We start from the raw sequence: 21,553 nt of genomic DNA, 5'->3' as shown, positions 1-21,553 counted from the left end.
GTGTCAAATTGGGTTTCCATGGAAACAAGTCTACAAACCATGGCGTCGTCAAACTGTGTGATGTCATCAAATATTGCTGCTAACATCTTCACGGCCGTGCGAATGTATCAAACGCATTCAACGAGACAGCAACTCTGTTCCAAACGTAGCTATGAAAAAGCTCACGGATTACACGAAACGTCATTAGTGTGAGGTCATCACATTACGTCAGCTCGCGCAATTTGATAGTAGCGTGCTGCTATCACCGGTGAAACAGGGCCGAGATGGAAGTCTTCAGTCGACGAATTATGTGCAATCAAGAGGCTCCCGATTGTTTTGGCGAAGACATGCGCGAGGCACGGTCCGTCCCACTGTTCGCCCGGTCCGGCCGGCCAGACACGTGACCCAGAGCGCCGGGGGCTTAGGGTCGTCTAACCGAGTGACGGTCCATACACGTGACCGCCCGGGGCGGGGTCCTCGGGTCGTCGACCCATGAGTGACCCGCATGGAGTCGTGTCTGTCTAAAGGGGGGGGGGGGCGGCCACTGGGTGGTGGCGAAGCTGCATGGCGCCGTTTTGCGTTTTGCTCTTTGTAGGTGGGGAAGTACGACTTCGGGCTGATTTCGAGGACATTTTTATTTTTGCTGAGTAGGTATGGATATTTTTCCGATAACATGTAAATAATTAACAAATAATTAGAACGAGATGCATACCTAACATTTCTGGGGACATTCTGATTGGCTGACGCGTATGACGTCACAATACCATTTGTCCTAAATTTACAATTCCCCACACCTTCACCTTGCACGTATTTTATTTGGAAGAACGCGCCAGGGTATATTCAAGATACCTATAAGAAACAGGTAGGTCCGATGTTTTGAGTAAAGCCACAGTAAAGCCCTGGTGACGTCACAGACGTTTCTTAAATGGAGAATTTCACCTATAAGAAAAATATTTTACAAACGAAAATTTGTGTTCTATTAGGAAAAAATACAATCTTTCAATTTCATCATGAAACTTATATAAATTAATTACAAAGCTTGAAATCCTGTGAGTGTTTGTCCCAACCCCCTGCTATACCTTTGGTCACGTGACTGCCATGATAAACTTTGCGTTTTGCAATGTTATGACTAAAACTTTAGTAATAAATGTTACACGTGTATTATTTATGATGTCTTAGGCAGCAATCGTGTAATTATATTCCTAAAATATATACAATCTGTTGAAAAGAGGTCACGTGATGTTACCAAATTGTGCTCGGACAGCATCTTCTTGAACTTCGATTTTGAGTACTTTGTACCTTCATTGAGGCCTAATAACTGACGTTTTTAGTTATGAAATGAAGCAATGAAGCTAATGAGGGCAAAATTTAATCATTTTTGCACTTTCAGGCCGGGCTATCCTGGCATGAACTTCAGCCAGTTTGTGTGTTAAGCCTATGGTGAAGGGAAAACTTCACGCCCGGCTGACGTCACAGACCTCGGCTACCAAATCGTGTCCGGTGGGGGTCGGGTATATTGAGTGAAGAACGCGCGTGGACGCGCGCGAAGCCGGTGAGGTGTGGGGTTTGTATTTTATTTTATTATTACTTTAACATTATTGCCTGCTCCGTATGTTATAATTCATTTTTTTCCGCATAAGCGAATGGAGCATACCACAGCTCATAAGCTGTTTTGAACTGGCGTAGTCTCTTTGACTTGAACTGTGAGAGTTAATTCAACTTGAAATTAAAATACACGTTTTTACATGAAGTTAGTGGGAATTTTAACATTAAATACGCTATTCATTGTTCCTTACACACAGCCTGACATGTGGCCATTCTCAATCCTCACTGCATCGGGACTGGGGCTCTGCATGGCTATTACAATCAAAACCGTGATAAATCCTTGATCTCGGTTTTCTGCTGCAGCCATGTTTAACTGCTCTTAGATCTTGAGACCTGTTATCTTGACATTTTGGCATGTTTCACGGCTGCCGCTCGCACGCAGCTATGCTGCCAGGCCCAGCACATTTTGTGGGCTGACGTCACAGGATGCGGTCAAGTCACTGAATGTTTGAGTGTACAAGGTTGGTGATTGTGATGTCTCCTTGGAAACCCAATTTGCCATGTGGGCTGGCAGTGTGCTGGCAAGTGGCAGTGCCCGTGAAACAGGGCCAAGGACCTGTCCTCTGACTTTAATTGGATTCGATGTCTGAGGGCAATCAATTTTCATGGGTGTGATGCTGGATGCATACCTATTTTTTGCAATACTTGCAGTGTTTCATGTTGGTAGGTGGTGGAATTCCACAGATTTAAGATGATGAATCAGTTAGGCAAACTAGACTTTTGGAATCAAAATATGGAGGCATCAATAAATTGATTCTGGTGGGAGGAGCCATGACCAAATATGGGCATGGAATCAATTTTTTATTCATTTGGGTACACTTTAGACTTCAAATGTATCGTTACGGTTGAAAAAAGGCCCATGACGGTGAGATTTTTCTTTAAAAAGGTAGAAAAATGTGGTAGGTTTGCAAAAAGTGTTACCTCAAAACTAAGAAATTGTCCCTTTGGCCTTGTGAATGGGAAAAAGACAGAGGCACTGTCCATCACGTAAAAGCTGATTGAGGAAATCACACTGTATGTAATTTTTGTATCATGAATCGCATACCAAACAATCAGTATTTGTGTAAAATGGCAAAATGAAATTTTCAAACCCCTAATTATTATTGCTGTAGTGCTTTTATATTTATTATATGGTTTTTACCTGTTGCTTCAGTTTTTGTATTCTTGACATTTAAAAATTGTGAATTGTTATCAAATGAAGTGAAGGTAAAGTACAACAATGCTATAGGCATCTGTTGTGGTGCTTAGGATCAGACATGTGCATGGATCCGAGAAAATGGATCTGGGATCTGAGCCCACGGATCCTGATCTCGGATTCGTCGGGATCATAGATCCAGCTCTTTAATTTATCGAGAGATCCGTATGGATCATAGATCCGAGTGTAGTATTTTTGCTTGAGATCCAGTGGGATCATAGATCCTCATTTATTTTTGATCAACACAGAAATCCCAAAAGATCACTGACGTTGCAACTCACAAACGTTCTTATTTAGTGCTTTTATGTGATAACACGTCATAATCCATAGTTTTATGGCACTTATTGACATAGAAACACTTGGAAACCTGGTTTCAAATGTTGTTCATGGTGGGATCCACTCAGATCATAGATCCATGGTTTTGGTTTAACGTCAGATCCTGTGAGGTCATAGATCCAGGATAAATTTTTCATGCCAGATTCGGTGGGATCATAGATCCGAACCTACAATTTGCCTCAAGATCCACTGAGATCATAGATCCATCACTCGGATCCATGCACATGTCTGCTTAGGATACCACTAAATAACAATAATAGCAAGAAAAATGCTGTATTCTTGCAAGTCATTGTTGCCTATCTGTTAACATTACCTGTGAATCAAATTAATGATTAGCCAGCTGATGGGGAATCAATATTATGATTATCTGTTTAAAGTGAATCAATTCCTTGATTGCCTTTCACTACCTATAGAATTCAAATTGTTATGATAGGAGCAACATTATTTTGCTTAGGAGATACTTCCAGCATTTCTGTTCAAGATCAGGCATGCTCCTTCTTGAAACACTCTTATTTTTATGTGTTTGGTAAGTTAGAAATGGTCTGCATTTATGCCCAAATATGGTCATAAGGAATCAATCTTTTGATGCCTCCATATTTTGATTCCAAAGGTCTAGTTTGCCCAATTGGAATGGTTTTGAGTGATATTAGGACACCTCGACTTCAGAGGCCATTGGCACAAATTGTTTCAACTTTCAACTCAGCGATGATAGAATTTTGAGGTCCCCTCCAGCCTCCATAGAATGGGGGGTGGGGGCGGCGAGTGACGGGCATAACCAAAGCCAGTGGCTCAGTTGGGTGCGGAAGCGGGCGGCCAAGACTGCCACCATGCCCGCCGCCACCAAGCCATCATTTTGCATCTCAGTATTCTCTGGTGGAAGGGATGAGCTACAAGATGTCTTCCATCCCTCGGGAAACGTAGCAGAGCTCGGCCAGACACCCTAATGAGCCGCAATCAACACATCCAAGCGACAGAGCGGCTGATTCGGTGTAGGTACTGCTCCAAGCCGGACCGGTGCGGCCTGCGGGTGATCTATCCAGGGCCCTGTTTCACCGGTGATAGCAGCACGCTGCTATCACACGTGTCAAATTGGGTTTCCATGGAAACATCTACAAACGATGGCGTCGTCAAACTGTGTGATGTTATCAAATATTGCTGCTAACATCTTCAAGGCCGTGCAAATGTATCAAACGCATTCAACGAGACAGCAACTCTGTTCCAAACGTAGCTATGAAAAACTCACCGATTACACGAAACGTCATTAGTGTGAGGTCATCACATTACGCCAGCTCGCGCAATTTGATAGTAGCGTGCTGCTATCACCGGTGAAACAGGGCCCAGAGCTGAGGAATGTCAACAGCGTCCTAAACAGCGCCAAAAATGAGAGACTTTCCTATCTCTCGACCGGACCCGGCAGACAGGCAGGGGCGCCGCCACAGATTTTTAACTGGGGGGGGGGGGGGGGGACGGACTGACCGACTGAAAACCCAAAAGTAGACATTCTTACCGTGGCCTTTTCGGTCGGATGCATTCAACGTTTAAAGCAAATATGCCACTTTTAACATAGGGTTTTGAACTGAAGTAGCAGTTTTGTAGCTTGAGCTGAGACGAGAACAAATCAGGAGCTTTTATGGCCCAACGATCGCCCTAGCCAAATATATCGGTATCGATTTTAGGTTTGAAGACTGACGTCATTCCCATAGATTACACTTTGTCATTCTCTTACCGAGGAATCCATTCCCTTACGGAAAAATGCTAGCCAATCAGCATTCAGCTAGTTTGAGTTACGTACTATGCTTGGTCAACGCGTAATCAGCTTCTGCTGCAATATAGGTAAGTAGCCTCTACCAAAGATGGAAAATAGTGAATAGTGATGTAAGAATAAATATAAAATCCATTTGCAAATATTCATTATTTCCTGACCATTTTAAGTTTAAAAACTCATAAAACTGTGGCAAAACAACTGGTTTGAGGAAAGTAGTTTAGGTACATAGGTGTCGATTTCTACCGAGTTTGGGGTGCCCGGGCGCAGCAAATCCGCCGCCGCCCTAGCGGTGACCTTGACCCGCGCGGTCTGTTGAGGCTCCAAAGCCAAGCCGGCCGAGCCGGCGGGGAATTTGGAGAGTTCGGGCACCCCCGACTTGGCGGAAATGGACACCCATGTTTAGGTATTTCCTTAAAGTAATGGCTATAGACCGCATTCCCACCGAGTACCTACCTATATACACATCTGATGTCCGATTCAGTTTCACGGCAAAGCCTCGTGTTCTATCACGGTATAATTGCTGATGTATGCCACTAATATGATCGATAATGCATATTGCATAGGTAATGCATATTGCATACCCGCGTGGGGGAGGGGGCGTTGTATAGTCACAAATCTCTCTTTGTGGGTTGTGCACGAATCGGTGCGAAGCGCCGCGAAAATTGGCAAAAAAACATTAAGCAAAACTGCTCCAAAATACGAATTTTGCAGCCCGTGTAACAAGCTTGATACCAGAAAACCTTAGGTCAGGAAAACCAAATCAAGTAGTCAAGTCGCCTCAAAGTTTTGTGGTCCTGTCAACCGTAGGTATAGCTTATTTCTTAGAAGCTGGAACTTTAGTGTAGCGTGACTGCAGAAGTGTGGGGTCGGAGCCGGAATCAGTCGGAGTTGACTGTTTTGGCCAGTTTTGGCTAGAGTCGGAGTTGAAGTCTTCGACAATGTTCGGATTTTGACTTCGAGGTCGGATTGGTGTAAAGTCATGCTCTTGGCTGGTTAGACGAAATATATTAGGCCCGTGTTCGGCCAGTCGTGTTATACGACACACGTTGATCACGATATCAAAAATTGGCAGTTCCGCGATGACAGGTCGGAAAAGAGCTGGAAATTTTGTTGGCCGAGGTGGCAGGGGTCAGACCAATGCATCCAGCTTCCCTTTCTGCTCTACATAAGACGTGAATGAGTGAAAAGCCACGTTTATTGTGGACCTTATTTGAATACCTCTGAATCTGAATCTGCATGTAGGCCCACACCCCATATAGGTACTGAGTACCTATCTAAACCTCCTGGACCCTCTCAGATTCGACACCGGCCGTTCCATCTCTTCCATCCTCAGGACAGTCAAATCCTTCTCCTCCACGCCGCAACCCCCTGCTCCGGGCTGGACGGGCAACTCTATCCCATGCGGGAATGGCTCCACTGGAGCTATAGTCCTTTGCTGGGTGCAGTGAGTGCCAGTGGGCTGGGCTGCCTGTTCAATTGGTCGGGTTCATCCCAAGTGGCTCACTGGGGTGGCTGCCCCGACCAATGTCTCCCACTAATTCTTTCATACTTGCGGCTCTGAAATGGTCTCATTGGACCGAAGGGCCTAATCAAATTTCGAGTAGGATAACAACCAGTAAAACGCCTTTTGGGGCGACCAACGGAGCGAGCGAGAGGGTGGGGTGGGCCTTGCACGTGCGAAATTGCGAGGGGATACCTCCAACTAACTTGTGCACTGCACTCTGCTAACCGGTCCCTAACGATGTGCCAAATTTGAGCGCAATCGGCCTAGCCGTTCTCGAGATCTGGAAGCGGCACCCTGCACGTGCGCACGTGCAAAATGGGTCCCAAATGACTTTTGCACGGCACCCTACTAACCGGTCCCTAACCATGTATCAGATTTCAGTACAATCGGTTCAGCCGTTCTCGAGATTTGGAATCGACCCCTGCATGTGCGCACGTGCAGCAGCACCCCAACTGTGGCACATGGATATGCATTGCCTAGTGGGTATACCTACCTACATGCCAACTTTCAGCGCAATGGCGGCCCAGTAGTTGCCGAGATATTTAAATTGTTACAACACTGACACCTCTTCGTTTTTCACGTGGCACGTGCATATGGGGTCACACCGTCACTCACATGCATCGGGAATAGTCCGATGCTCGTTAGCTACCCTACAAAAATTACCGCATGTAAGTCGGTCAAATGGTTGCTGAGATATAAGCCTAGCAAAAGCGTGACCACGGCATACTCAGAAATTTCCGTTAACCTACGAAAGACTACGCTCGCTTCGCTCGCTCCGTAATGAGTTTGGGGGGGACGTCCCTCTTCCATTCTGTGAGTGGGGGGACGCGTCCCCCCCGTCCCCCCCCGGTGGCGGCGCCCATGCAGACAGGGCCCGAGACGGACGTCGTATGTGTACCACCCCTCTGGCCTGCATGCTCTCCACCTCGCCGTGGCTGAGCGGGCAGCCGCTTTTGGTCACCGTGTTGGTATCAACCGGGGTGTCAGTTTAGGATAGGGCATTGGCTCCATTGGCGAGCTCATCGGCCCTTTCGTTGAGTGTCAGTGCGCTGACACCCGACGGTTCCATTGCATCGCATTGCAACTTCCACTGGCACCGCATGGTGCGTGAACCACATTTTCCGTGGCGCCGCACCACCGATGGCGGCTAGAACCGGTCCGGTCCGATCGCCCCCAAATTCAACTGTCATCGTGACCTTGGCCAACCAGTCTGTTTGCTAGCCACTCTGCCCAAGGCTGCTGGCGTCGTTTGGACTACCGCTCGCGTCGTGGCCTAACACCGTGCGGTCTAGCGGCATCATAAGAGCAGTGGTTCTAGCTTTGCGTTGCTGCTGAAGGTGACGGGCGGATTTTGAAAGCGAAGCGTGACAAGCTGGTGGTGGTTATTGTGATTGCGGCTAGTTACTAGTGGATTTGCTGTTGGGACTAACGCTTTGAAGCGAACTCTGACTTAGCGCTATCTGTGTGAATACTGAATTTACCGCCGCTTGTTTATTCTGTACACTCCGTTCACTATCGTAGCATTGTATTGCCTTCTACAGGGTGTTTCACTAAAAGTGTCAAAAAGTAAAAGGTCATAATGCACATAAGAACAATGTTTTCCAAGGAAATGTGCATATCATTTCATCCGCAATTGTTGGACATTTGAATATATAACAGCGATATCACCGTCACTCAAACCTATTCCACATATCCGCCCCTTCTTTTGATGCACCGTTTCCGCACGTGTCCGGAGGTGGCTCACAGCCCGTTTTCATATTCAGCGTCCAGACTGTCGGCAAAGCCTTGAATTGTGCTCTTCAGCTCCCGAAGTGATGCGACTTGAGTCTTCCTCAGCTCTGCGAGAGCTACTGAGTCACTGACCAAAACCAGAAGTCTAGCGGTGACAGTTCGGGGCTTCGCGCTGGCCATGGTGGCGGGCGGTGAGGCAGCTGATTAGTTTGCCCAGGAATTTCTGGTCCAGCCAGTTCCTGGTGGCTACAGCCGTCACAGTGGTTGTTTTTGATAACTTGTAAGGCCTTGGCTATTTCTGATGTTGAAATTAGCTTCTTGTTATCTTCAAAGGCCCTCAAAAGGACCCTGATCTTTTCGACGGTTTCCGCCGATATGTGGGGGGCGACCCTGCCTTTTTTGGGACTGGAACTGGCATCGAAGGAGCCCTTTTAAACCTCTTAAGAAGCCCTTTTAAACTTTTATAATCTGGAACGTAGCGAGGTGAGAGAGTAAAACGTTTCCTGAAAGTCGGCATACCGTTTCATTGTTTCTGATGGCACCAAATGTAAGTGTAATTCACCCATCCTGTTGAGGTGTAAATAACCTGTTCTTGGTCTGTATAAGGAAAAAAACGACTAGTAACTTTGGCCTCCTGCCCTCGCTCCGTATGGGTGTAAAATACATCTTAAATGGACAAAGCATAAATGTCCAAAAATTTGCAACAAAGCCACATGCGCAACCACGTGATTTGCATATTTTATATATCTTTAATAAGCATTTACTTTTTGACACTTTTAGTGAAACACCCTGTAAGTACCAATAGCATTTGTTGTTCTAAAAATATTATGTAGGTAGCAACTTGGTGGGTGACTCAAGCGGTATTGCTCGTGTCGGTTGGCTATGTGTGGGGCTTTTTCGGCTTGTCTCTTGCATTTGCCTTTTTTTGCACGTGTTTTCTGCTGCTTTGGCTTCATAAGCTTTTGCATGCTATTAATTCTCATTGGACTTGTGTTGCCATGCTCCCGCATGCATGATAAAGTTTTGAACGTTGATAAACGCTCTTTGAATGCTTGCCTTTTGTCTGCATGCCACGGTGTAACCAGTATTGATTTATCGATTTAGACGACCAACGTGTTTGACCTTTTGTGGCTTTGTGCGTTAGTAAAATTGTCACCATTTAGAGTCGGGGAGTGTTGCCAAGAAGTGCAGCATGCTGCTTCCTTACTTCATTTTGATCGGTGAGTTTTGCACGTGTTCTGTATCCTTTGGGTCAAAACTCAAAAGTTAGTAGGTTGTTTGCTTTAGCGATGATAAGAAACATCTTTGTTGTAGGGGACGGTTCATGTGTCATCGTGATTCGGATTCGAAGTTACGTAACCTTGGCAAACTGTTCGTACAGGTCTCGCGGGTTTTAAGGGTAGGTTTTGCCTTTCCGGCTATATCTTTTTCGTCTTCAGCTTTGTAGGCTTGAAGATGTGACCGATTTATTCGTATAGCTCCCTACCATGATCATGGAAAAAGGTTTAACCGTATGCCGGATAGTTTCGGAGAAATTTAAAGAAAACCTCAAAATCCGCCGTTTGGGGCATTCTGACCGCGGCTTCCCTGCAGTCGCCTATGACTACAGTGGCGCCACCCAACGGGTAGGACGCTGAAACACAGAGGCATGAATGAACCCAGCGCGTAGTAAACGTTGAATGGAAGCGGGACTCAGCAGAGGCTATCACTGCGGCCCGCGCGCAGGGCGTCCTTGGACAACGGCCGAGCCCTCGGGCGGTGAGGCTAGAGGTCACGAGAGCCCGGCGCTGTTTGGCGTGTAGGGAGGGGTGAGGCGCTCGCCGCCAGCCTTGTAGCTCGGCCGGTGTGGCATGTCTATGAAAGCAGGGGTTGGGAGGAGCTGGACCAGGGTGATAGGTTTAGGCATAGAATAGAATGGAAGCGTGCTGAGGCCAGTGTTACCAACAGAAAAATGGCCGGCTGCCGGTATTTTTTTAAAAGTCTCCCTCAAGGTCAAATAATAACCCCTAAATATATAATAATTAATGATCGGAAAAAGTAACCGCTATGGGCAAAATATTCCGGCAGCCGGCTATTTTGCCGTTGGTAAAACTGGCCTCAGATCAACTAAAAATATCTTTTGCTTATTAAAATGCATCTATCATTACGAAATAATCCACAATAATTTATTGAGAAAGATACAATGAATTGTATTTTTCCGATGTTACCGTTTTATAACAATTATTATTTGCACTTGAAAGGGCGGTCGAACGAACCCCTCCTCTCATTTTTCTCGAACAACTCGCCATAAGTGGCGGACCGCCACGTATGTCTATACAAAAAATCGTAGCTGCCATAGATCAGCATAGATGAGCCGAAAATGGGAGTTTGACAAATTTATGTCAATTGTGATTTTTTTTTTCACTGTAAGTTTTCCAAAAAGTCGAGCTATTGATCTGATAATTGGCATATTGATGGACCGCGTTAGCCCGCGTCCCGTAGGGCTATCGGCGGGCCCTACCACCCGTGGGGGGAGGGGGGAACGTTTCGCCCCGCCCCCAAGATCTCGGAAAGTTACCGGCCGATTTTCAAAATGTAAACGGTGTTGGATAGCCGGCCAGGGCTGCAGAGTCGGAGTCGGAGTCGGAGTCGGAGTCGGTCGGAGTCTATAGTTTTGACCGTAGTCGGAGTCGGAGTCGCCAAAATCTTACTGACGTCGACTCCGGGGTCGGAGTTAATTTGGCATAGCTCAAAGTCATGCCCTACACATGTTTGCTTGGAAATATTATGCTCGTTGATGTTTCCAAACCAGACTTTGTCAAAGCTAAGGCAAGGTTTCTGTTTTGGACGATCATTTTCAGCGAAAAACCAGAAGACCGGTGGTGCTAGAAACTGCTTATGGTACTGAATGTTATTTTTAGAGTATCTATAACTGCGCGATGTAAGGCCATGGAACGCGCGAATGATTGTCTCAGGCAAGATAAAAAGACCTCAGACATGAACTTTTCTATCATGATATGGACTTATAGGGAAATGCCCGGAGTCGGAGCTGGAGTCAGAGTCGGAGTCGGAGTCGATTTTTGAAGCCGGAGTATTTTCGGAATATTTTTCTCTATCTTCAAAACTGCAAGGCCTGACCGCGCTTCCCGCGAAACCTTTTTTTGTTGAAAATGGCAGAACATGACGTCAGATTTGCGGCCAACTTATCAGAGCCTCTGGATAAATTTTGGCCACAATGTGTAACATTGATAACCGGAGGGGCCCTGAAAGTTTGGTGACGATATCTACAGTCGTTTAGGAGATATATACGGAAAAGGACAAGGGGGCGTTCCCCCTACGGGGCGCGGGCTAGGTTCTATATCATCAAGATTTTCTCGAAGTTTAGAAAACTTTCGGTTATTTTTGGAAAATAATATGATGATTGCTGAAATAATATGCTTTAATGATATACATCTTATTGTGTTGCACATTGTTATCTATGTTCAAAACTGTAGGCGTGGCAGCTATTCCCGCAAAAGTTTTATTTTTGTCGAAAATTGCAGACCCATGACGTTATTCTGATGTCATTTTTGGCCAACCTATCATACTCTCTGGAAATAGACGGCCCCGCATGGTGTAAAATTGATGCCCAGAGGGTCCCTGAAAGTTTGGTGACGACTGACGATATCTACAATACTTAGGGAGACATGGATTGAAAAAGGGAGAAAGGTCGTTTCGGACCCCTCTCCCCCTAAAAGTCAAAGGCAAGGCATATTTATCTCCTATCATATGGTTTGATGCTTCTTCAAGCTACTCATATGGATTTGGTTTTAAAAATAACAAAGATAACAACAAATAACATTGGTGTAACCAGAACCCAAATGACTATCTTTTAAAAATGATGTCAAAAATCCATAAAACATTTTCTGCGGTAAGCTTTGTGTCTGGTAGTTTTGGAACTAGAGTGCGGCAGAAAATAAAACTGTAGTGTGACACGATATCCGGCCTCATCAGGATGTCCGTGAAGTTAGCGTCAGCAACAGCAACGAATACAGCGTCGGATTCAGAATCGCTTAAAAAACTCATAATTGGTCAATTGGGGGACGGGGAGCAAGAATATGACCTTTATTTGGCCCTAGCTCTTACCCCTTACCCCTTACTCGGCCCTTAAAGGAAGGGGCGCGTCAAAAGTGCCTCAAGGGTTCGTCTGATCGCCAAAATAAGGGTCGCAATCGATTCCCCGGGTCAATATCTAGCCGCAGCCTCGGGTTCCAGATGTGTGCAACCTACCCCTTACCCCTTAATCGGCCCTTAAAGGACGGGGCGCGTCAAAAGTGCCTCAAGGGTTCGTCTGATCGCCAAAATAAGGGTCGCAATCGATTCCCCGGGTCAATATCTAGCCGCAGCCTCGGGTTCCAGATGTGGGCAACTTACCCCTTACCCCTTAATCGGCCCTTAAAGGACGGGGCGCGTCAGAAGTGCCTCAAGGGTTCGTCTGATCGCCAAAATAAGGGTCGCAATCGATTCCTCGGGTCAATATCTAGCCGCAGCCTCGGGTTCCAGATGTGTGCAACTTACCCCTTACCCCTTAATCGGCCCTTAAAGGAAGGGGCGCGTCAAAAGTGCCTCAAGGGTTCGTCTGCTCGCCAAAATAAGGGTCGCAATCGATTCCCCGGGTCAATATCTAGCCGCAGCCTCGGGTTCCAGATGTGTGCAACTTACCCCTTACCCCTTAATCGGCCCTTGAGGCACTTTTGACGCGCCCCTTCCTTTAAGGCCCGATTAAGGGGTAAGGGGTAAGTTGCACACATCTGGAACCCGAGGCTGCGGCTAGATATTGACCCGGGGAATCGATTGCGACCCTTATTTTGGCGATCAGACGAGCCCTTGAGGCACTTTTGACGCGCCCCGTTCTTTAAGGGCCGATTAAGGGGTAAGGGGTAAGTTGCACACATCTGGAACCCGAGGCTGCGGCTAGATATTGACCCGAGGAATCGATTGCGACCCTTATTTTGGCGATCAGACGAACCCTTGAGGCACTTTTGACGCGCCCCTTCCTTTAAGGGCCGATTAAGGGGTAAGGGGTAAGAGCTAGGGCCAAATAAAGGTCATATTCTTGCTCCCCGTCCCCCAATTGACCAATTTTGAGTTTTTTTAAGCGATTCTGAATCCGACGCTGTATTCGTTGCTGTTGCTGACGCTAACTTCACGGACATCTCATCAGGTCACGGATAATTAGCAGAAACGTCCCCAAGAAATAACAGCGCTAAACAGTCGTCTGCCGGCCCCATTGGTAACCGGCTAATACTATTCACGACCTTGGATCGGCACGCTGCCGGCTCACTCAGCCCGCTGGCTACGGGCGACCTTGACCGCTCAACACCGATTGGCCAACGGACGGGGTCGTGCGCCGGTCAGCACGTGGAGAGGACGGGGCACAGCACCGCACATTGTATGCGACCTCTGACCTTTCCCCGTCTCCTGACCGCATGACGGGTCGCCGGCCCAGGCGGTAGAAACCGGTTCTAGCCTCTACACACGCTGCCACCCTAACCCTCCCCTCCCCCACGCTACTACGTGATGTAGTACACGCTCGTGCGTAATTGGGCGGAGCAAAGGGTCGCCGATACAGGGGCGGAACTAGTTGCCCTCCCGCCCGCCGAGCGACCTACCGCTAAAACCCGCGAGACCTGTACCTCTCACACGATATCTTCATACTTGACCTTTGACCTCCCTCTCTCTACAGCGAGTTCTCTCCTTTCACCACCGGCCTCTGCGTGTGAGCTCACGGCCGATCAGTCTGTGGAGAATCCCGTCCGTCTGACTCGCAGTGTGACTGCCATGGAGACTCACAAAGTGGTGCCGGATGTGATTCCTGTTGGACCGGCCGCTGTGCTCACGGTGAGAAGGAAGGGAGAAGAGAGGGGAAGTGAGGAGGGGAATGGAGGGAGATACGGAGGCAGGGAGAGTGAAATGATAGAGGGTAGGTTGCTGAGCGATGTGGTAGAATGATTGGAAAAGAAGGATAGAAGCGCAGAAGAAGAGTAGAAGGTGAGGAAGAGAATTGAGGGCTGAGGAAGGGAGAATGCTAGACATGAGAGCGCTGGGATAATTGAACTGGATAGGAGCTTAGCTTGAAAGGCACGAGCGTTGATCTGTAAACGATTTTACTTCTTAGCGTCACATGGACAGCCTTGTCTAGAATGACGACGATGAGACCTGAGTTGACCTACGGGCTACGCTACGCTGACCCCAGATGACCTTTCTTACTTTTATCGCATCCATCTTTACCCTAGGTGACATACCTAACCTGCAAAGTTCTGTGACCTCCCCCTCCCTCCCTGACCCCAGGTGACCTACCCGGGCGGTGTGACGGTGGACGGTGGTGCCGAGCTGACCCCGACCCAGGTCAAGGAGCAGCCGCAGCTCAGCTGGGCCGCCGAGAGTGGCGCCCTCTATACCGTGGTGATGACCGGTAAGTTCGAATGTCGGGCCGTTTGTGACTGAGGTACCATGGATTAGTCATCCATGGAGGTACTAAGGTCAGAGCAGCTAATGATGGCTGCTAGCTGATGTACTGGTATGGAGATACGTCACAGTTGATTTCTGTTTTTGTTTATCGATTTATAATCGATCAGTACGATTGCATATTGCAAGCTGCTGAAAGGACTGCTGTGTAGGCACTAGGCAGTATGCTCATATGTAAGCTGTGTGTATAAACTAAACACGTTTGTGAAATACAGCAGGACATCGTCGGGCTACCGGCTAACCCTATAACAATTACCCACTGCACAGTTTTGCGTTTACCAGCACCTCCCGTAGCTTTTCCGCGTTTGTCAGTAAGTAGATCCCAGTTCCGTACAATTCTGTCAATGGTCTCACACCCCTCTCTCGACCTGTCTCCCCTCTATCTACAGACCCTGACGCCCCGTCTCGGGCCGACCCCAAGTTTGGCGAGTGGCGCCACTGGCTGCTGGTTAATGTACCCGGTACGGACCTGGCCGCCGGGGACGCCGTGTCCGAGTTCGTCGGATCAGGACCGCCCAAAGGCACCGGACTGCACAGGTAAGGGAGGTGAGAGGGAGGGGCACCGGGGGAGTGGGGAGGGGAGCCCAAAGGCACTGGACTGGACAGGTAAAGGGGCGGGACGGTGGGGAAGGGGACTGAGGGGTCAGGGATCACTGGAGAGTGGAGGGCTGAGGATGGGACGACCAAACAGGAACTGGATTGCATAGGTGAGGGGTCAATAGAGGGGAGAGGACTACCAGGGGGATGAGGAAGGGGAGTCCAAAGGTGCTGGACTTCACAGGTAAGGGGGAGGGTTACGAACCTTGTCCTGTACGAACCTTATCCGATTCAAACCTTTCAAATGTGAACCTTTTTCCACTACGAACCTTTACCGTTACGAATAGTATCCAATACGAATCTTATCCAATGCGAACGAACAATTCCTTACGAATTTTTGCGCATACCAACCTTGTGTTTACGAACCTTCGTCTGGGAAGCGAGAGGGGTTGGGGACTATTGAGGAAAGTGGCGAAGGGGTGGGATCACAGGAGCGAGGTTGACGGCTGGTGGGGGGGGGGGGGGCGTATTAGTTGTGGTGAAGGGTGGGGTTATCGGTATATGTTGTGAGTATTGGTGATTGAATAATATTTGTCAACGTGTTTTCCAATAATTCCTTCTCCCCCGCCTTCACGCATTTGACTGTCAAGCTTGACGGCTGCCCTGACCTGAGGTGACCCGACCTGACCTGACCTCCGCAGGTATGTGTTCCTCGTCTACAAGCAGCCCGGCAAGATCACTGTGGACGAGGCACTGAGGAAGACCAAAAACCAGGTGAGAATGACCAATTAGAGGCCGTATAGGTGGCGATGTCACACAATATGCCGGTCACTAGGGAGTGTTTCGTATGGTGACATGTCAGTTGGACGTTGGTCACGTAGCTTGTTCTGTGCGGTTAGATGGGAGGTTTTGCTTTTTGTCCAATGTCCGAATGATGAGATGAAGACGTTTTGTGATTGGGCGAGTGATTGATAAAGCAATTATATGCCAGTTTTCTATTGTAATACCGCAAAATCAAGACACCATGCTATGATCATTTTATTATAACAAAATTTCAGAGCGTTAACGAAAGCATCATTTACTCTTACGTCTTTTCCGACCTAAAAATGCATTATATAGTCATCCATATCGTCCATCATCCAATTATGCTTACCATATGCCACTTGCTGTCTGCTGAGAATCGTACACTTATCTAACACTTCACCACCCTTTTCCACGATCGACCACAAGTCTAATCTTCCCCCTTCCTCAACAGGCTAAGGGCCGTGAAAAGTGGAGTGTGTCCAAGTTCGCCGAGCAGCACAACCTCGGCGCTCCTGTGGCCGGAAACCTGTACCAGGCTCAGTGGGACGACTATGTGCCCCAGCTCTACAAGCAGTTCACCGACTAGGTGATGGGCCTGATGATGGAGGAAGAGGATGATGGAGATGATGGAGGAAGGGACGAACCTACGGACGGATGGACGGACTGGCAGAAGAGGAATGGTCTTCAGACATCCGGACGGATTATTACACAGGAATGGACAGAAAGGGACGGACGGACGGATGAATTGAGTGAAGACCGACGGACGGACGGACGGACGGACTGACAGACAGACTGCCAGACTGACAGAGTGACAGAAGAGGAATAATCTTACGGACGGGCGGATGTTTTGTCAGACAGATAAGAACGGCCGGCCGACCGGATGGGCTGATAACTGGCAGATAAAACAGAATAATAATTTCTTGGTAATACGGACATAGTCAGACAGAAGAAAAGACTAGCGGATGGACGGACAGACGGACGTACTGAATTTCAGACAGACGAAAGGACTGTACGAAGGACTGGATGGTCATCCGGACCAGCAGACGTAGGATGGGAGAACCTACGCTACGGACTTACCGATATTACGCTGTCGTGGGTTTCACGGCTGTACCGACATAAGGACCTAAGAGAAAGGACTGACGGACAAACCCTGTCCTTCGAACGGACCGTTTTCTGGCAGTGTCTGCTGTGTTTCGAGCTGATGATGAGAAGGGGAGCTATCTATGTAACTGATGCTGTCATACCGATGGCTGTAACTGGGTAAACTTTAGCCGCTATGTAGATGTGCCACCTTCGGAATCCACACAGCTAACCACCACACAGCTAACATAATTGGAAGACGATCAGAAATGATCATGCATCTACTAGATGGAGTCGACGAAATAAGGTAAGGTGAAGGAATCGAATTCGTACGACTCTGTATCGTCCTTTTCTTTAGAAGACACCTTGTCGATAGTGCTATTTGTTTTCTCCTTGTGATAGAGACGCTCACCAATGTCATTTGGATAGTAAGATGCCATAATGCTTGGTGTGTTTCGTTTAGCGGCACCCCTCCACCACTACCGAATTACCACCACCACTAAGGAATTGCGCGGCTGGATTTTCCCCCATGTTACGAGTGCTTGGCTAAGAGAACCATGTTTCCATGTTGGCTAGTGATAAGAGTGATCGCCTCAAAGGTGAAATGATGTCCACATGACCTTCCTGGTGGAATGTTCGTGGTGATTTTTGAATAAATTTTTGATGGCTGTTGCCTGTTGGTGTATTGATGTTCGGGACGATATTCGATTATCATCGAATTGCATAATACAAGAGTCTTCACTCCTCGAAGCGATGGCTACGTCGGACCAGTAGGGTGAGAGCCAAGCTCGGTGGTGAGAACAGCATCTTCGGCCAACGCTCCATAAGACGAGAACATGACCCGTGTTGATCACAAAACGTTGGGCGGCTTTTCACTTTGTTTTTGTTTGTTTGTTTGTTTGTTTGTTTTGTTGGGTTAGGCCATTTCGGTCCAATTTGACCATTTCAGAGCCGGGAGGATGATAGGATGTAGGGGGAGACATTGGTCTGGGCAGGCACCCTAGTGAGTCACCGGGGCTGAGCCCGTCCAGAGGACAGGCCACCCAGCCCCAAGGTAGTCACTGCACCCGGCTACCGGGAATGTCATCAAGCAAAAAGGCTAATCCTACTCGAGGCATATCTTGGGTAGCAGCATCTATGATACGACGTGATTTCCGCAATTCACGTCCTAAGTTGATCTCAATCTCGATTCTCGGCTAAGCACCGTTCCCTCTCATACAGCTGCAGCGCCTCTTCGATGAGTTTTGGCAGTTAGGCAAGGCAGGGCTATAACAGATTTATAGATGTCGCCACCAGAGCCTTCAAGGCCCAGTCGCTAAAAACGCTTGGAAGTGTGGCGAATTTGCAATGCGTATGCGGTCAAGTCCGTCAAGTCGGGTTTGTTCCCGTCGCTCCTCTAACCTCCTCCAAGCTCCTCTAACCTCCTCTCGTTTCAAAAAATCGTTCCCGTCGCTCCTCCAAGCTCCTCCAAGCTCATCTTGATTTCACATCTCACCACCACTATTTACCTCCTCCCTCATCCCAAACGAAAGTTGGTTTTTTGGAGGAGGCTCTTGCGTAGACATATTTGGCGCACGTAATACAAATGTGAATTGTTTATTAATGAGATTTGAGGGAAGTGGAAATGATTTTAGTGATTGATGACGATTGGATATCTTTAAATAGTAATGTTTGATATTAATCTAAGGTTATTTTATTAGAAAGCGATTATTATCTCTTGATTTATGTTTGCGCGCCATAAATCGCCGACCGTTACAGCCCGCAAACAGCTGATTTCCTCGCGAAAATGTTCCCGTGGCTCCTCTGAAACGGCTCTCCTCCAAGCTCATCCAACCTCATCCGAGATTTTTTGGGAGGAGCGACGGGAACAGACCCTTATGTTTTAGGGCCTTGGCAGGGGGGTTCGCTCCCGTGCCTTCAGCATTACGAAAAATGGCAACAACCCGTGAGCAGCATCAGCGCTCACGCACATGTTCAAGGAAAACAACGTGTAATGGACTGCTAACGACGGCCCTCTCCACCAATCAGCGTTCGGCATCTCGAGCGCTGATTGGCTGGTGGCAAACGCGTCATATGTGGGTCTCATTTTTTGCGATCAGTGAACGCGTTATTTAATACACAGTGGCCTATGGAGAATGGCACGCGGAATTGAAGGTCAGTCTTTTATTGCTTCGTACATGCGAATGGGGGTATTTGAGTGGCATTTGACACCATTTTCGAAATCTACAGTGAATTTCTGATCGACTCATGTATATATGTTTATGAATTTAACAGTATTAGTGCTACATAGTCGGTGTTTTATGTTGGTGTTGTTTCTCTCGACCTTTGTCTTGGACTTCTATCATATCTTTTCTCGAAAATGCTTGCCATAACCAGGTCTAAATTGTATCTGTATAAAGGAAATATGTGTTGAATATGAGGAGAAAGTAGTAATGACCATTCTGCCCATCAAACTGCCAGAAGGTGTGCTTGTAAGGTGATTGAAACTGCAGTACGGGTTGCAGTCGTCAGATGTGGGTTTGACATTAGCATTGTTGTTGTAAGTTGTAACCCTACTTGCTCTAATAAAATGGCAACATGGGGTAAAAATAACGTGGGGCAACATGGGGTAAAATGGTACACACTATTGTACAGCCTGGTATCAAGCTGGTTGATATGTGGAGGATAATGAAAGCATAAAAGCTTTTCTTAAGTGAATCAGAATAGGAGCGTTGCGTCTTGTGACTTTGTCAAGTCATTTTAAATCAAATGATTGTGATTGTAACTTTTACTTCAATTATTATTGCGACTTTTGACCTTTTTAATCATCAAGTTTTATGTGTACCAATTTCATATGCCTGTGTTATGTCTGTGCGGCTTTGTGCAGTGTGCGTGTCTTGAAACAAACCAATTTATTTTGTACCTTTTTGTACTTCAACAAATGTATGTCAAAGGACAAAAATGCCATGTCTATTATCATTGACACTACTACAGCTAACTTTGCCTGTATTCCTATCTTTCAGAGGCATTCAATTCAATCTGCTTTCCAGTGCAGTACCTAGGAGGCTACAACTGAAGCTCACACAAAGGCAATCAAGTGTCACTTCATCAGCCTACAGCAACAGCCCATCTGTAATCAAGATATGGATGAAGTGGCATAGAAGAACAACCAGTTCAAACATGAAAAGATGTTTTTTTTTGTTTTGGACTATTTCTTAGCATAACAGAATAGCACACTTGCTGCTTTTCATGTTTGCCCTGTGTGCAGTTTAAAATAATTTTAACTATGAAATGCTTTTGCCAACTCTTCTCTTTACATAAGCTTCCTTTGTCATGCATGTGTAATTTTGAGTTTAGGTACATGCATGATGTAGGCATGCATAGCTTCATGCATGGCTTCATAAAACTACTTTACAAGCTTTTGTTATGGACATTGGTGCTACCTATATTATATGATGCTTCAGATGTGTCCAGTAGTTGATGAAGGGAGAAGAGGAGTAGGACAGCTGATAGCTATTACCAAAATATGGGCTTGTCTGCATTTCGAGCTGTTCCATCATATGCAACCTCTATTTACTTCCTTGAGTTAAAATCACCTCATCTTTTGTTTCTTTCCTGTGTGGCCATTGTTTCCGTGGTGCTATAAACGTCAAGTTTGAAGTTGGTATCCAAGTGAGCAAAATGTGCATTATTTCAGTCCGTCTTGAATCATTCGTCTTGAATTATATCCCTAACTGACATCCTGTTATTTGTCTTGCAATGTCTGTGCCTGTGTCCGCCCTTACCTCCGGCTCCAGCCTCCAACCAGCCCTGCTGAGCTCTGTCGCCGGCGCGGTGTGTCGCAACGTGCTGTTTCTCCACTCCAGCCGACAGCTGCTAGGAATCGTCCTGTGCCATGTGCCATGCGACACATTGTAAGCTGCAGGTCACATTCGGACTGATTGGCTCCGCATATGCGCATCCGGCAGAGTGCTAGTCGATATCAGGGACGTGGGTCGGACTGTTGTGGCGGCGTGCATTGTGCTGGTTGAAGTTGTTGTATTTCTGTTAGTGAAAAGCATTAATACATAACTATGGCCGCAGCCCAATGTTATTGTGGATTTCAGAGGGAGTGGCCAGTCAGGAGGGCCCCATGTGGGTATGGATCCAGTGTCCAGTGGGATTGGCTAAGATTTCCGGCGATTGATATAAACGCTTCTATGATGATAGTAAACCTAGTCCTATTGAGTTATGAGGGGAGGTGACGTGAGGGACTTGACCTTACTAAACTCTTGTGAAAACACGAAACATACGAACGGTAAGAAACCGACAGCTATTCTTTCTGCCAAGTGTCATCTTTCTGTGAAGGATTTCTTGGCACTGAGTGTTCAGAAATTGCGTTGTTTTTGGACTGTGTAGAGGCTCACGAGCGACAACATAGGTCAACAACCTGACGTACCAGTACCAGAAGATCCAGCTTGATCAAAAGATTGGACATGTCAAATTTCAGCTCTTTAGCTCAAAAGAATTTTGAGCTGTCGTAAAAAGCGTCAGTGTGGCACCATATTGCCTC

General features: G+C 47.1%; 1 protein-coding gene across 13 annotated transcripts; it reads left to right on the top strand.

Moving 5' to 3' along the window:
- The first annotated feature begins 504 nt into the window (after positions 1-504).
- Positions 505-17,694, top strand: LOC122372255 (protein D2-like). Of its 13 annotated transcripts, none has more exons than XM_043349206.1 (7): positions 1,502-1,531; positions 9,260-9,335; positions 13,820-13,974; positions 14,425-14,548; positions 14,991-15,138; positions 15,840-15,912; positions 16,394-17,694. In XM_043349206.1, the coding sequence occupies exons 2-7, from the start codon at positions 9,308-9,310 to the stop codon at positions 16,526-16,528; spliced, it is 663 nt and encodes a 220-aa protein (XP_043205141.1). In that variant the 5' UTR covers positions 1,502-1,531; positions 9,260-9,307; the 3' UTR covers positions 16,529-17,694. The 13 variants fall into 13 exon arrangements, with proteins under 13 accessions (XP_043205150.1, XP_043205151.1, XP_043205147.1 ...); XM_043349205.1 differs by lacking the exon at positions 1,502-1,531 and adding an exon at positions 1,547-1,682 and having other exon boundaries at positions 9,220-9,335; XM_043349204.1 differs by lacking the exon at positions 1,502-1,531 and adding an exon at positions 7,634-7,721 and having other exon boundaries at positions 9,220-9,335.
- The last annotated feature ends 3,859 nt before the right edge of the window (positions 17,695-21,553 follow it).

Source organism: Amphibalanus amphitrite, unplaced genomic scaffold (assembly GCF_019059575.1).
Source record: "Amphibalanus amphitrite isolate SeventyFive unplaced genomic scaffold, NRLGWU_Aamphi_draft 001337F_arrow, whole genome shotgun sequence".
Classification (NCBI taxonomy): domain Eukaryota; kingdom Metazoa; phylum Arthropoda; class Thecostraca; order Balanomorpha; family Balanidae; genus Amphibalanus; species Amphibalanus amphitrite.
This window is presented reverse-complemented; position numbering and strand designations above follow the sequence as displayed.

What these genes read in the sequence shown, in the direction of transcription:
- LOC122372255 (XM_043349206.1), top strand. Translation starts at nt 9,308, where the DNA reads ATGCTGCTTCCTTACTTCATTTTGATCG. An exon ending in AAAGGCACCGGACTGCACAG is followed by an intron (nt 15,139 to 15,839) that starts GTAAGGGAGGTG and finishes TGACCTCCGCAG; the next exon opens with GTATGTGTTCCTCGTCTACA. An exon ending in TGAGGAAGACCAAAAACCAG is followed by an intron (nt 15,913 to 16,393) that starts GTGAGAATGACC and finishes CTTCCTCAACAG; the next exon opens with GCTAAGGGCCGTGAAAAGTG.